Below are 15,652 nucleotides of genomic sequence, written 5' to 3' on the forward strand. Positions count from 1 at the left end.
TTTTTAAATATTACATCTGATCAGACGCACAGCTGCTGACAGGAAGTGACCAGAGGCAGAGCACAACATCCACAGCTGTTTTTTAACATTCTAATCAGTATAGAAACCATCCTAAATATCATCATCATGAAGGTCGTAGGTGTTCATAAAGAGCTGGGTCTTCAGCTTTTTCTTAAAGGTGCAGAGGGACTCTGCAGATCAAATGGAGTTTGGTACATCGTTCCACCACCGGGGGGCGACAGAGGAGAAGAGTCTAGTCAGAGACTTAGGACCCTGTTGTGAAGGTTGGATCAGGAAGATGAGTTTAAATATCTTCTGGCTGACACCAAGGCCACTGAGATACACTCTGTGTTTTAAGGGAGGACCAGTGGTGATTCTGGAGTCTGTCGGGGTCGAAGGTTAAAATTCACAGGGGGCCCCTCCAGCCAGCCATCAAAGATTACATTCTTATCTAAATAAAATAGAAGTATAAAGAAGCTTAAAAACTATGTGTGATGGGGGCCCCCTTAGGGAGTATAGCGGCTTTCCTGATGATGAAGCCGCTGAGAGGCTCAGGTTGGGCTTAATGCATTTGTCCGACGCGCTTTCAAAAGAATACTGTGATCCGTAAAAATAAGTTTGACTTTTTTATTAACGTAAAAAAGATAATCAACTTAACTTATAATAACGTGCATTAACTCATAATCACAGTGAACTAGAAACAATAGCGGTCAACAAAAAATACAGCAACCTAGCTCACCCCCTCTCTTCCACTGAGAACAAAAAATCAACACATCTCCACCCATACCCATGTGACCCGACATCCCCCTACTCAATATAATCCTAATAAATGATATAATAATATAATTAATAACCCAAAATACTAATATATAACAGACTACCTTAACCTTAAAGAAATACCACAAAGACAATTATATCCATCCATGGCTCCAACAGGGAGGTTTCCTATTGTCATTGCAAACCGTGCACATTTTGAGCCACTGCTGTGGTTTAAAGTTTGGCCTGGGGCCCCCCAAGCAGGTGCCTGTTTTACAAGCAGCACGTCTGGGGAGGACAGGGGGGTTGATGGGAGTGACTTCATACAGACGTCCTTCTGGCTTACAGCTGAGAGGAGTGAGTCATAACGTTACAGCTCGTACAAACACACAGCAGAGCACGCTGTACTTCTAGAAAAGCTGTGTCCAAAAATAGATTTAAATGTTCTGTTTATATTACAAAACATCTTCACTGGAATCTTGTTGTCTAGAGAAGACAATGTTAATGAAAACGCAATTTCTTCTTTTACACAAGAAGACGAGCAGCACGAGCACGGCCAACATGAGCAGACCCCCGGATACCCAGCCAATCACTTGTAGATTTCCAGACTCTTCAGGTTTATCTAAAAACACAGAAAACACTCTCAGCTCACTTTCAAAAGCATTTCTATTGATGAGGTTCAGTTTATAACGCAGTTCCAATAGAGATTAATGTCGCAAAAAAACAATCAAACTTACCCCAGGTGCTATTAATATGTAAGTTTGATTCTGAGTGAGACACCTCACAGGTGTACGTCGCTGAGTCATCCCTGAAGATCTCGATGTCATCCCTCCTCTGGAAGGTGTCATCGCCGTTGGGAAGGGGGCCTGTAGAAACCACTCTGTCGGCTCCGTTTAGAACACGACCCTCCTTCTTGATCTTCAGCTCGATATATTTGGGTAAGAAACCTGTCGCCAGGCAGGTCAAAACGACGTTCTGCTTGACTTTGGAGTTCTTTGCAAACATGAGAACTTTTGGCGGCGCTGCAAGGAGAAGCGATAAAGTGATATCATTTACAGGAAACAATAAAACGATGATGTTTTATCATGTGGATGAATGACACCAAATCCCAGAATGCACAGCACCGCAGGCCACTCCCACTAAGGTCCTCTAGTTCAGAATCAGAATCAGAAATACTTTATTAATCCCAGAGGGAAATTTGATCGTTGAAGTTTCTCCAAAATATACAATATAGCAGGAGAAATATAGAAATAAAAACATTTACAGACATGTTTACTTCAACACATAAGACCATTTCCTCAACTGATTCAGAGATTTCTTCCAGAATTGATCTTGGGAAATTCCTGTCAGAAAACAGACTCTATGTCTGTGTCCATAGACAAACAGTGAGAGCACCGACACTACCAGGCGGCGGCAATACAGCAATATAGCGGCGAGATGGCTGCTGCCGACAGGCCGGTCTTGTGTCACGGTGGCGACAGCCAAAACACAAGACCGGCCTGTCGTCAGCAGCCGTCTCGCCGCTATATTTATATTTTTCGCCATGATCAGCTTTCTCCATAGAGACTGTTAGCGTAGCTTCCAAGCAATATGGCGGAAGATATATGGTTACCCACTGATCTGTGATTGGTCTGTAGCTTCAGTGGTCGAAAATATGAGGAACTAGAGTTGTAGTTTCACCCCGCTAACCACAACAGCTTCCGGTGACGCAAAAATCATCATTTTGCGCCACTGGAAGCTCCTTTACAGACTCAGAAATACAAAGATTTCCCATCTCAGGGGAAAATGAGGGCGGGATGCACGACCATTCAAAAATACTACCAGGTTTCTAATGATACAAAGATTAATGCTAATGGGTGAAGTATCCCTTTAAGTGATGTGACTGGGGGTACTCACAAATGAACCCTTTCTTGTTTATTTATTTCTGAACTTGTATTTTAATCGTCCTGATGCTGGGATATCGATGTCTGTAGTGTGAAAGCTTGTGTCCCCTGCTTGTTCGGGTTGCTCTGTGTGGTCAGACGTGGAACACAGACTGTAATTATTAAAGGACGAGGCCTGAGTGGCGTCCCCAGTCTGTTCCTGCAGGGGGCGCTGGAGTCCCATCGATGGCGGTCTCCATGCTGGAAATGCTGTCTCAGTCTAACTTTCAGTCAACCTAACGACAGGCTGAGAGCTGGAGCTGAGGCGGGTTTTAAACCTCCTGACAAACCATAATAAAATTCACCCCCGTACAGTGGGTGCTCATCAGGACAATAACTAATCACACCAGTATCGTTTTTTTAACCAGGCTGTGAACTTGTTAATTTCTGCTTTTTTAGAATGGGTGTGTATGTGACTTCCTGTGCTTGTGCAGCCAGCCTCTAGTGGACACTTGGGGAACAGATTTTAGTAACACTTTATATTAAGGTGCTTGTTATAAGCATTAATAACAGTTAATAAATCACTTATAAGACCTTATTAGTTTCTTATTAACATAAATAAGACTATATAAGTGTTAATATAGGCATTATTAACACTTTTATTATGTATTATAAGACACTTATAGGCTCTTATTAGAAACGTACTAACACTTTATATATCGTCATAAACATTAATAAGATGTTTATTAACATTAATAAGACTTCATGAGCGTTAATTAAACAATACATTATTTATAATTGGCTTGTAAGATATTAATTAACAAAGAAACATCTTATAGACCACTTATCAACATTCATAAGATGTTTATTGACATCGATAAGACTTTATTAGGTTCATATTAATGCCTTATAAAGATTAATAAATACTTTATTATGCACTTATTAAGAGTTAATAAAGCTTCTCTGCAGGTACTGGATCTAAAGTGGGGACACTACTTATAAAGATTATAAAGATAAAGATGAATAATGCCTATATTAACACTTATATAGTCTTATTTGTGTTAATAAGAATCTAATAAGGTCTTATAAGTGACTTATTACCTGTTATAAATGCTTATTACAAGCACCTTAATATAAAGTGTTACCTAGATTTCAGTTGCATTTTCTCTGGCTAAAGGTTAGCATGAACGACCGTACCCTGAGTCTGTTAATCAAACAAGAAAAATGGATTTTAAAAAAAAAGAGGTTTTTCCGTCATACATACCGGCTTGAACAAGCTGCTTTTTCCTGCATTCCACGAACGCACTGAGCCATTCGATGCAATTATTCTGCAGGTAGCTGATGGTGTGATGTATCAGCTCCTCGTTATCCCACTTCCTCTTGGTCTGTTCTGCCACCACACTTGATGCGACCCAGACTTTGTTGGTGGCGTCGAAGGAAATGAAGTCCTTTCCATCGTAGCTGTACATGTCAATGCCACGTGTGAAATTCAGGCTGCTGTTTGCCGGCTGCTTTTCAGCCTCACAGCCGTGCCTCCACTGCAGCACATGGATGTCTGGAATGAATGGAAACAACACAGAAGTAGGTGAATTCATTGACAGATAAGATGAAAAGCTGCCTTGTTTGACCTTTATTGGGGGGCAATAATCAGTATTTATCAGTGTTTTATCTTACAGATCACTGATCAAATCAATAGTTTATAAAGTGCTCTACTTTGGCTCTGCTGCAGGTGTCTTTCCCTCAGAGTTTACCCACCACTCTGTCTCACCTATTGTCCTGCCCACAACACTATCTGATTGGCTAGACGTCACACAAGTAAAGGCTAAAGCCCGACAGATTAATCGGCCAAAATGAGCATCCAGTGACCATCGATATGCGCCGATGTTTCTAGATTTATTCACCAGTCAAATTGCATTTAATCTGAGTATCATTGTATTTCACTAGCAGTTCTCTTTCACCAGCAGAGGGCGCTGTATGGATTACAACGAGCATCATCACTCTCCAGAGTTTCAGGCGGAGAAGCATGTACATGCTCAGTGACCATCTTGTCTTCCTTAAATATCTTTTGATAACTGCATTTAAGGGATCAACGCAATAAAAGTAAAAGAAAGAAAGAAAGATATTGGTATCAGATTTTTTCACTCAATATCAATATCGGCCCAAAAAAATCCATATCAGTCGAGCTCTAATGCTATTCAACACTCAATCCTGGGCGCCTCTGACATGCACAGAGACGAGAGCAGCCTGCAGCAGAAGGAGAGTCTCCGGTTGAGCATTTAAACAAAGTCTTATTCTGTAATAATCAAAGTTTTAAATTTTGACTTAAAGATTTTCATTTTTACTTTACAAGGTTCCAAATATCGGTTACATGTACTTCCAATACTTGGTAACGGTGTCGACCCTGAAACACAAATATCTGTCGACCTCTATTTATCACACTTATTATGTAGACAAGAGCGTTTATTACATATTTTAAAGGACTGTTGTTGATTTGATTTTCAGATTTATTCACACAAATTTGACAAAATCCTGTAAAGCAATAATGAGCTGTGAGTTTAAAATGATTGACCATGGCAGAACAGTCGGTCTGTAAACGATGGAAAAGACAGTTTTGACCTGAAGTCTCTCCGTGTCTACACCTGACGCACCAAAAAGTCGGTTGCCGTTCCAAGAGGAACGATGTCTTTGAATAACGATTGCTGCATCAAAACGTAGTCCTTGACCACTCATGCTTCTCGACTCTTACCTGAGCTGTTCTGCTTCATCCGAGCCATCAGAATCTTGATGTTTCTTTTGAACCACTTCTGCTTGGCCTGGCGGGCCTCTGTGCCCTCGACCCAGTAAGGTTGAGGCAGTGACTTGTTCATGCAGTCTTGTTTGGGAACCTTCTTCTGACTCTTACTGTCGTAGTAGTCTATGATAATGTCATCGAGCAGACCCATGGCCGTGAAGGTGTAGAAGCCCGGGAGCCCGACAGATTTGGAGAAGGCAGTATAGGTGTACATGAGGGAATGCGTCTCTGAGATGCACACAGGTAGAAAGACAGACAGTTATTCTTAGAGAACATGTGAATAGCCTCTCTCTCTCTTTGTCTCTCTGAGCAAAACTCAAAGACAGTGGCTGTTTTTGTGACCGCCTCCTGTTCTAGTAGGACGTACTGATTCGGCCAAAATTCAGTATGCAGTACGAGGTATGCAAACAACCTGCCCCCCCCCCCCTGAGGTTTCCCCGAAGACATCACTCCTCTGTAGGGAGAATAAAAATGGTGGACCTGTGTTAAAGTTTTGTTCTAGTCTGGGGGTGGAGTCCATGGGTGGAGATACCGGGGGGGGGGGTTACCAGAATCCCACTGTGACATCACAAGGAGAGCACATTTGAAACAGAGCATTTTTCTCTGTGTTGTAAGACTTCTGCAGACCACAAACAAAGGACTGGATGAGATTATTTCACATGTTGTGGGTCAGTAGACTCTCAGGTTACACAGATAAATGTTCAGAAACACTGAAGAAGAGGATTTATCAGAATATGTCCCCATTAAATGATGGACAGTAACAGGAGAAATAATCACATTAAGACCAAACAAAAGCCTGACAGATATTGGGATCAGCCCTAAAAATCCCATATCGGTCGGGCTCTAGACTAAACCACACACAGATGTGTGGAGGCTCCTGATTGGATGACACGTTGAATAATTTGAAAAGAAACTTCTTTGACCTTATTGACAGAAAAATACCTTAAGTATAGAGTCCACATTTCTACCCTGCATTATTATTAACGTGTCTAGTTTTACAGATTTCAAACAGATTTTTCTAATTAATGCGTCAGTTACATCCACAGAAGACACACACACGCACACACACGCACACACACACACACACACACACACACACACACACACACACACGCACGCACACACACACACACACACACACACACCAGAAGGGACGTCACAACTTCTCCGTCTTTACATTCACTTTTGACTTGAACCATGAAAGTGTCAGAAAACTGGAACTTACCGGCGGTTACCGTCAGTCCTGTCGCCAACAGGACAAACACTGCGATGACACACATGTTTAACTCAAACCTCTCCCCCCCTCGTCTTTAAAAGTCAATATTAAGCCCATGTCGAATCAGCTGTTTTGTATGCCTCTATCGTCTTGGTGGTGCATTCAGGGTAAGCTCGTTAACTACAGCTGTCCAACCTTTTAGCTTTTTTAGACTTTTAGTTTTTTACGTATCTCATTCACGTTAACAACGGGGAAAAAAAACATGTTTCAGGATTCATATTTATTACTTTTTGTTGTTGTAATATTTTCTTAATGAGTGGCCTGAATACTAGTTAGCCTACCACATTAGCTTTTACATACCATGATTTAAAGTTTACAGATGTCAGTAAACGCACCAAAACCTGTTCTCCGTCTCAATAGTTTAGCAACTCTCTTCACATTACTGTGTGTGTGTGTGTGTGTGTGTGTGTGTGTGTGTGTGTGTGTGTGTGTGTGTGTGTTTGTGGTACAGTGGTTAGCGTGGAGGTTCCTGGTTTGAATCCCCGTCCTTCAGGAGTCTCTCTGTGTGGAGTCTGCATGTTCTCCTCGTTCATGTGTGGGTTCTCTCCTGGTTCTCCGTCTTCCTCCCACAGTCCAGAGACATGCTCGTTAGGTTAACTGCTGACTCTAAATAACCCGTAGGTGTGAATGTGAGTGTGGCTGGTTGTCTGTCTCTATATGTCAGCTCTGTGATTGGCTGGTGAACAGTCCAGGGTGTAACACGGCCTCTCGCTCAATGACAGCTGGGAAAATGTATTTCTTTTGAAGGGGCTGGTCCAGCAGAGGATAAAAGTCCTCTGATATAAACAGTGACATTTGTATTTGCACATCAACACTCAACTTCCACAATAAAAACATGAACAAATGAGTGCGTCATGGACAACATTATAAGATCCTGCTGTAAGCAGGAACAATAATTGGCATAATAAAACATAGATGAGTAGGCAGACTGGGTGGACCTGATTACCCTGTCTAAACATAAACACTTTCAACTGCTTCTTAAAAGACAGAGTCAGAAAGACGTAGCGAGATGGGTTAGGGAATTCCAACGTATTGGTGCTATGGCCATCACCACCTCTCTTAAAATGTGTGTGTGGGACAGACAGTGGGTTCAGGGTGTTTGACCTGAGGGAACAGGTGGGTGAATACGGGGCCTGACCGTGAATGGCTCTGAGGGTGAGGGTGAGAATTTTAAAGTTAATCCTACAGTATAGCCACAGGGAGCCAGTGCAGTGTTTAAAGCCACAGAGGCGCTGCACCTGGATTTACTCATTGAGGCGCTAAACGTTAGCTTGTTGGATGAATGAAAGTCAGAGTCATATTGCATTGTTGAACATGCCATTCATTTATTTTACATTTATTGACTTTCACATGTCCACATTTCCACCAAAAAAACACCCCCTTGTAACTCTTGCAGCAACTGCTTAGCTTTCAAAAAACAGTTTCCCCTTCTTGTTGGAACACCTGCCCAGACACAACATATTATTTAGTTAATCTGCTGCTCCTACACGAGTAGTCAGTTATTATTTAGAAGTGGGTATAACATATGGCAGGCTTTCCCAACCACATGGGGTCACCTGAAATTTTGATGCATTGATCAATAAAAAATATAATGTACATTCAGATATATCACAGGCTGCTGTGGGCCGTAGCCGATGATTGCAGAGTCTCTGTCGGTCATCCATTGCGCTGAAAGGTCCTCCCAGCCTAAACGTGCTCTAACATGAATGTTTACTCACAACACTGCAGAAAAAAAAAAACATTTCATGATCGACAACAATACTTTGAGGAAGAAGTTGAATGTGTTTTGGATTTCTGGGGTCGACTCTGGGTGACCAGAGTTGTGTAAAGACTTGTGTAAACAGAAAACTCAAAGTTCTTGGTCTCTTTCGGTTCTCTGTTTTTTTTTTTTAATTTTCAAAATCCCAGAGTTGTGGTGAAGGCAAGGCAAAGTTGTGTGAGTGACTGGTGAAGCGAGCAAGAGAGAGAGAGAGAAACAGAAAAAAAAACAGAGACTAAGAGCCTGAATAAAGCGGAACTTAAGGAGAAGAGAGAGGACGTTAACAGACGGTAGAAGGTAGTTGGTTTCCATCAAAGCATTCAGGGCTCTCGCCGGCTCCCCCTGGAGAGCGTGGCGCCCATAGGTGACCGCCCATATTGCCTACCCTATGCCCTCATGTTACTCTAAATACAAAATATTCTACATTATGAATAAAAATGGGACTGAAAAGAGGTACATTTTAAAAATGTCTCTGCTGCTTTTTATCATTATTGCTACTTTAATAATATAATTTTTAATATTTAATATCTATCTTCGGAAAGTCTGACCAGTTTTGCATCTTTATTATTGCCAGGGAGCCATGCAAAATGCTAAACGGACTCCAGAGGCATACATTGATCCTCATATTTTGATAGGTCTGCTGTATTTGAGGAGTTGAGTCCACCATTACTTATCGTAAATAAAGACCCTGACACACCAAGGAGACGGCAAAAAACGAGCAGGGACGAAAGTGCCTCCTGTGGCCTCGCCTCTTGTCTTGGCCAAAAAGTTGCACTTGAACACACCTCAAAGACTCCAGCCGACGGCCAACCACCACGTACGTTCTGCTCGTGAGTGAGAGGAAATAACTCTCCATGTCAGCAGGGGGCGGTAGTCCGTTGTTATGATACGAGAAGACCATTTTCACCCCGCTGTCGCTCATCACTCGTATTATAGGTCGTCTACTAATGGAGAATAATGTCTGATAAAAAGTAGGAAATGGCGCTGGCGTTGTCAGTTCTTGGTCTTTTAGTGGAAAAAGAAAAGAAGAGGAGGAGGAGACAAATAAGGAGAAACCTCACTAATGGGTGAAAGCATGGATACTACAGAGACATGCTCAAGAGGCTTTACTGAACCTGAGAGGAGAACTGGAGAGAAATGAAACAACAGAACAGCCAATCAGAGAGATTCCACACAGGTAGGTACGACGACCGCTCACCGACGGTCCAACTAGGACCGATGGCTGACGATCTCCTTGGTGTGTCAGGGCGTTAACACGAGGACCACAAACTGCTAAAACTTGTCTTTGCAAACCAGGTTTACCTCTTAGTTTAGGTGCAGCCGACAGGAGTGATCTGAAGAGGAGCAGAGTCACCCCCCTGCTCAGCACTGGGTCGGAATAAAGGGTAGATTGTCGTGTTTGTTGGGGAGCCGCCGTAAACTCTGAGAGGGAGAGAGAAAACGTTTCTCAGGAAAGGCACACTTGCCGTGAAGACACATCCTGTAAAAGAGTAGATCAGAGCTCGAGCCTCTATGTCGTAAAAAGAGACGATCCCTCCTTCATAGTCCACAAACACTCCGACCTTCTCGGGCACCTTAGACAGGGTCAGGATCACAGGTGGGTTTGTGTTAGCCTGGCAGCGTCCCCAGTAACAACCCAGCGTCCAGCATCCGTTTTCAGGACTGAGGGACAAATCGACACCCTTCCTAGTGATGGACTCTCTCGCCACTCCGACTTCCCATCTTGTTTGTCTGTTGAGGTGAACTTCGTAGTAGAACTTGCCAGAGGAAAAGCCTTCTTCTCCGAGGACATAATGCAGAGTGTCAAACCTTGCGGGGCTGTCAGGGACGCTCCTCTTCGTGCCTCCGTCCCTCACTTGTTTCCTGTCCTCTGAGACGATCAGAGAGGGGTGCGCAGTGTTTGGATCCAGAGTCAGATTTATTGCATGTTGCATCTGGATGTTGCCGAGCTCGTCACCAAACAAATTCTCATTTTGTCTCTCTTCGGCCAGGTCGACTTCTCTCGTGATGATCTCCATCTGTTCGTTGAGCGTCTCCACTGTTTTGGTCATTGCACTTTTTACCGTCTCCACTTCCAGAAGACGATGCGCTCTCCCTGCAAAGGGATGTTTTGTGCTGGAAGGCGGGGACTCAGGTGGGAGGCCCTGGAGGAGTCTGAGGTCATCCTGGGTCTTTGAGAGCTCTTCCAGCGTGTTACTCGTCCGATAGTCCTTGATGATCTCCAGCTGCAGTTGTCTGATGAGATTCTCAGCCTGCTGTTCTTCCGCTTTCTGCTTCCCCTCCAACAGCTCGACGAGCGTCACCATTTTGGTCATTATCAACGCCACCAGCGCATCGAAGGCCTTGACAATTTCCGCTTTTGTTCTCTCCAATTCCTCTCTACCTTGCTTCGTTGACTTCTGAATCATCAGGATCGTGTTGTGCTTGTTGCTCAGGCTCTGCTTGACCTCTCTGTTGACTTTCTTCACCTTATGTTTCCTCTCCTTAAGCTCCTCCTCCAAAGAGACGGCTTCATGCATCTCGTGGTGGTCCTTCAGGCACAGGATGCAAACACAGCTCTGGTCCTTCTTGCAGAAAAACTCCATCACCTTGTTGTGTTTCTTGCACATCCTGTCTTCGAGGCGCTTCACAGGGTCGATCAGTTTGTGCCACTTTAACGCCTGCACAGAGTGATGTGGCTTCAGGTGACCGTCGCAGTAGGACGCCAGACAAACCAGGCAGGATTTCAGGGCTTTACGCTTCGTCCCATGGCAGAGATCGCAGAACACATCCACAGCACCTGGAAGGGAACTTTTCACATCAGTTTCAAATCGTGTCTCCTTGAAAAGCTCCAACATGTCTCTGAACTCTGTGTTCACTTGCAGAACCGGGGTTTGTCCGAACTCCGCCTTGCACAGTGGACACTGGCTCGAGTCCCTGGTGGCCCAGTAGCCCGTGATGCAGACCTTGCAGTAGTTGTGTCCGCAGGGAGTCGAGACGGGTTCATTGAAAACTTCCAGGCAGATAGAACATGAAAAATGATCATCGGACACAGAGGACCATTTTAGAAGATTGGAAGAGGCCATATCTGGAAGAGAAAATGGGGCAGGAGCAAGTTTAAGGATCAAATAAATGAAAGGAAAATCGAGATAACAGTGAGGCTTAAAATCGACTGCAGTCCAAATTCTAAACATCATAGAGAGCTGTCTCCCCCCCCCCCTCTTTAGAGTGGATGCTCTCACAGGTCGCCATGTGGTGGACTCTGAAGCTTCAGTGTTTATCCAGCTCTGCATGGGTCTGTAAACCTTTCTGTGTTCTAACCTCTCTCCATTTTTCAAAAGCATCTCCAATATTGATCCTAGTTTGAGCACGTTTCTGCTCGTGGAGCTTATTAGAAACATGCAGAGGCTTTTTAGGTCGGGTACAATCACTTCTATCTGAACCACTTCTCTTGACCGCTTCCATCGCTGCAACACCTGTTGACCTGATAACTGCTCTCATATCTGGAAAACCGAGGGGCGTCCAAAACGGCCGTGTCGGGGGATAACCTTAAAGAGGTCATATTCTGCCCTTTTTGGGGTTCATATATTTAATCTATGTACCTACTAAAGTCTGTTCACAATAGCTAAAGTTATAAAAAAGTGTCTGTTTTCATGTACTGCCGCTCCATGCACCGGCTCTCTTCTGACTCTCTCTCTAAGGCTCTGAAGTGCCCACGTTCAGAGTCCCCACGTGTGCCAAGTCTGTTCTGAGTGGTCGGCCTGTCGGCTCTGCCGTAATTGGTCAGTCGCTCAGCACGGTTCTCGGAAATATCCCGCCCCTTTTACCATATTTGGGAATGCAGCCACTTTGGCTCCGAGGAGAGCAAAAACATTAGCACCTTAGCACTACTGTGCTACCGCAGGCTACGGCATATCGTGGGCGTGCTACAGAAGTTAACGGGCGTGCAACATGAGCTGCTGGGCCACAACGAGCCAATGGGCTTAGATCAGTGATCTCACACTGACAAGACATCACACTGACAAAATTTGATTTTTGAATTTTTTTGAGGGGGGCTAGAACCGAGCGTTACATGCGGCTAATGCTACAGCTAACAGGACGAGGTAGGAGAAGCCGCATTTCCGCGGCCTAACCATGCACAGGACACTTGGAAAACACACTAAAGGGCATATAAAACCAGAAAAAGCATAATATGAGACCTTTAAAAGCGCCTACCTTCTCTGGTCCAAACAAATCCAGAGCATTCAGGAGCAGAATGTAAAGTTAGAAGGAGGACATACTGGCTGCTGCATTGTTGTCAGAGAAGCCAGCACTTCAACATAGCATGTTTCCTTAATGATCAGATAGTAAGATACCTTTATCATCTCACTCCCTACACAGCTCACTGATTGGACCTTTAAGCCAGGTATACACTGTAGGGCCAATTTTCACCTGATTTTTGAGTCGAAAAACTGATTTTGAATTTGACTTATCTCCCATTTCCAGGTCGTATCAAAGAGCCATTTTATTGGTAAGTGATTCCAGTTTGCTGAAAAATCTAGCTTTTAAAGGAAAACGCTTGAAAACTTAAATTGATGGTCCTCTTTTTTCATTAACATGTGACCATGGTCAAGCCTGATTATGCCATTTGATGTTTGGTGGACTCCATTAATAAAAGTTTTTTTTTCCAGTCGTATCTTTGACTTTCAGCACAGATCAGATAACCCACTGAAAGTGCAGACTCATACATTAAACATTAACTGGATAAGAGATGAGCGGTTACACAGTTAAAAAGTCTCTTCCAATGAAAACTAAAAGGCTGAAAAACTGAACACAAATAAAGGAACTTCAATCGCAAATACGATATTACAATAAGGCAAGTTTTTTCAAAAGATGAGTGTGAGTTTGCAGCCCTGCTCTCTTTAGATAACGTTTACAGGAGATCTGACTGCAGACCTTATCGCCTTAGTGTCAATGTGGAACAACAAGAAAGAAAATATGGAAGAAAATATCTGATTCCTAACTCAGGGCGAGGTCTCTCTGGTCTTAATGACAGAAGTATGAGCAGGTTTTGCAGGATCTTGCAGGCATTGGAGCGTTGTCTTTCAGTGTAAGACTAAAGTTGTGCTATGCACTTCAGTTTAACTAGTTTGTACACGGATTAATGTGCCTTCATCTGAGTATTTGTACTTAAATTTAAAATCGCTAATTATTAAAAATAAAACATGTAGACCCGTTTCTAAATGTAAGATCCTCATTTCTTACACGTTTACAAACAACATATTACCAGAGTGTATGTTTCACTCCATGCTTTAAAAGTTAAATGTCAGAAATAAAATGAAAGGGTCAGAGCAGGTAAAGGAGTCAGAGCTCACCTGTTTGGTTGCCTCAGCTGTGGATTTCTCTGCGAGCGAAGCAGGAGTTGCAGCTCTTGAGAAAAATGATCTCTTAGGTTTCATTTCCCCTGTAAGCGGAAAACACCTCCTTCTGTGTGTCTGTGTGTGTGTGTTTGCTTGTACTTCTATTGTTGTGAGGACCAACGTCAGTGTTTGGACACACACACACACACACACACACACCAGAAGGGACGTCACAACTTCTCCGTCTTTACTTTCACTTTTGACTTGAACCATTAAAGTGTCACATGTTTAACTCAAACCTCTCCCCCCCTCGTCTTTAAAAGTCAATATTAAGCCCATGTCGAATCAGCTGTTTTGTATGCCTCTATCGTCTTGGTGGTGCATTCAGGGTAAGCTCGTTAACTACAGCTGTCCAACCTTTTAGCTTTTTTAGACTTTTAGTTTTTTACGTATCTCATTCACGTTAACAACGGGGAAAAAAACATGTTTCAGGATTCATATTTATTACTTTTTGTTGTTGTAATATTTTCTTAATGAGTGGCCTGAATACTAGTTAGCCTACCACATTAGCTTTTACATACCATGATATAAAGTTTACAGATGTCAGTAAACGCACCAAAACCTATTCTCCGTCTCAATAGTTTAGCAACTCTCTTCACATTACTGTGTGTGTGTGTGTGTGTGTGTGTGTGTGTGTGTGTGTGTGTGTGTGTGTGTGTGTGTGTGTGTGTGTGTGTGTGTGTGTTTGCTTGTACTTCTATTGTTGTGAGGACCAACGTCAGTGTTTGACTTTCAGTGTGAGGACGTTTTCTGATTAGTTGGGATGCTTTTGAAGAGGAATAGATAAAGAAAGTGAGAACATTTTCACTCATGGAAAATGTTCATATATATTTGTAAGAGTAAAAACAACTTGGAAAACAAATAAAACATAGTTAACAGTAATCTAACAGCAGTTTCCAAGAATTTCAAGATGTTCATTTTCAAGTGGTGGGCATTTTTGGAAACTTAAAACATAAGGAAGGAAATTTGTATGAAGTGTTGACATTTCAAAAGAGGTGGCAGTTTTAGAAAGTTTTGTCCTTACTGGCAGTTTCCTCATGATCCCTGTGTGCCGTCATGCGTTCTTACCGCTCTCGGGAGTTGATCGCACACCCTCTCTAGTCAATGTTTCCACAGCCAGCGCCATGGTCAGTCTCTGCAACTGCTCTCTGCTCTGTTCCTAACACGCTTTAAGGCGCCATGTCCACCTAGCGCTTTTCCCTGGGCAGCAAAGCGCTGGCTCTGGGTACAGGACGTGATCCATAGGTGGCAAAACTACAGAGAATATCAAACATTCAGACGAGACAGTCGGTGACGTTAGCTGCATTTCTGAAATGTTTAAAACTTTTTCGACTTGAGCACTCGGAGCGGCCACACAAAAAAGGCAGAGCTCTCCGAAAGAAGGCGCTGTGCTTTATCTCTGTGCTGCCGCATTTTGCTGTGAACGCTCTCTCCTCAATTGAAAACCATTTTGAAAATAGTTGTTTGTAATTAGGGCCGTGACTGATACTTGAATGCAAGCAGCCGTATTGTAGCTGTTTTGTCAGGAGGCTAAAAGTCTGCTGTAGCTCAAGTGGCATCCTCCAGTGTTAAAAAAATGAAGCCGATGCAGAAGTGCAAGATTCATCGAGTGTCTGCTTGAGGACCAAAGTAAAGTCTTTATCTGTGATTCTTCACACTTATATGTAATATAAATCAAGTATCTCCTCTGAAAATAACTCTGTGAGTCATGACTGTCTACAATGGGTGTAACACTCGAGTCCCACTGTCTGTGATGTTTTCAGAGTTTTCAGAGTCCTATCTTCACTTTGTTTACATCGCCTGGACGGCCGGCTGACTCCTCCCCTCGAG

General features: G+C 43.2%; 2 protein-coding genes and 1 long non-coding RNA gene across 3 annotated transcripts in view; all 3 read right to left on the reverse strand.

The window, feature by feature from the left end:
* Window positions 1–15,652, reverse strand: part of LOC136180505 (uncharacterized) — a 259,135-nt gene that overhangs the window by 122,442 nt on the left and 121,041 nt on the right. The gene's annotated exons all lie outside the window — the stretch shown is intronic.
* LOC110001174 (H-2 class I histocompatibility antigen, Q10 alpha chain) lies at window positions 614–7,066 on the reverse strand. Its single transcript, XM_020656624.3, has 5 exons — window positions 6,635–7,066; window positions 5,365–5,637; window positions 3,883–4,173; window positions 1,494–1,778; window positions 614–1,378 (listed from the first exon to the last, which is right to left on the reverse strand). Exons 1-5 carry the CDS (start codon window positions 6,687–6,689, stop codon window positions 1,212–1,214), a joined length of 1,071 nt encoding a protein of 356 aa, XP_020512280.2. The 5' UTR covers window positions 6,690–7,066; the 3' UTR covers window positions 614–1,211.
* Window positions 7,986–13,948, reverse strand: LOC110001172 (E3 ubiquitin-protein ligase TRIM39). The gene is made up of 2 exons (XM_020656622.3): window positions 13,778–13,948; window positions 7,986–11,511 (listed from the first exon to the last, which is right to left on the reverse strand). The coding sequence occupies exon 2, from the start codon at window positions 11,507–11,509 to the stop codon at window positions 9,755–9,757; it is 1,755 nt and encodes a 584-aa protein (XP_020512278.2). The 5' UTR covers window positions 11,510–11,511; window positions 13,778–13,948; the 3' UTR covers window positions 7,986–9,754.

The sequence above is a fragment of the Labrus bergylta genome, chromosome 11 (assembly GCF_963930695.1).
Source record: "Labrus bergylta chromosome 11, fLabBer1.1, whole genome shotgun sequence".
Taxonomy (NCBI): Eukaryota; Metazoa; Chordata; class Actinopteri; order Labriformes; family Labridae; genus Labrus; species Labrus bergylta.

Coding starts and splice junctions, on each gene's coding strand:
- LOC110001174 (XM_020656624.3), bottom strand. CDS start 6,689: ATGTGTGTCATCGCAGTGTTTGTCCTGTTGGCGACAGGACTGACGGTA. Junction 5,638..6,634: donor AGGACTGACGGTAACCGCCG/GTAAGTTCCAGT, acceptor TGTGCATCTCAG/AGACGCATTCCCTCATGTAC. Junction 1,779..3,882: donor AAAGCAGCTTGTTCAAGCCG/GTATGTATGACG, acceptor TTCTCCTTGCAG/CGCCGCCAAAAGTTCTCATG.
- LOC110001172 (XM_020656622.3), bottom strand. CDS start 11,509: ATGGCCTCTTCCAATCTTCTAAAATGGTCCTCTGTGTCCGATGATCAT.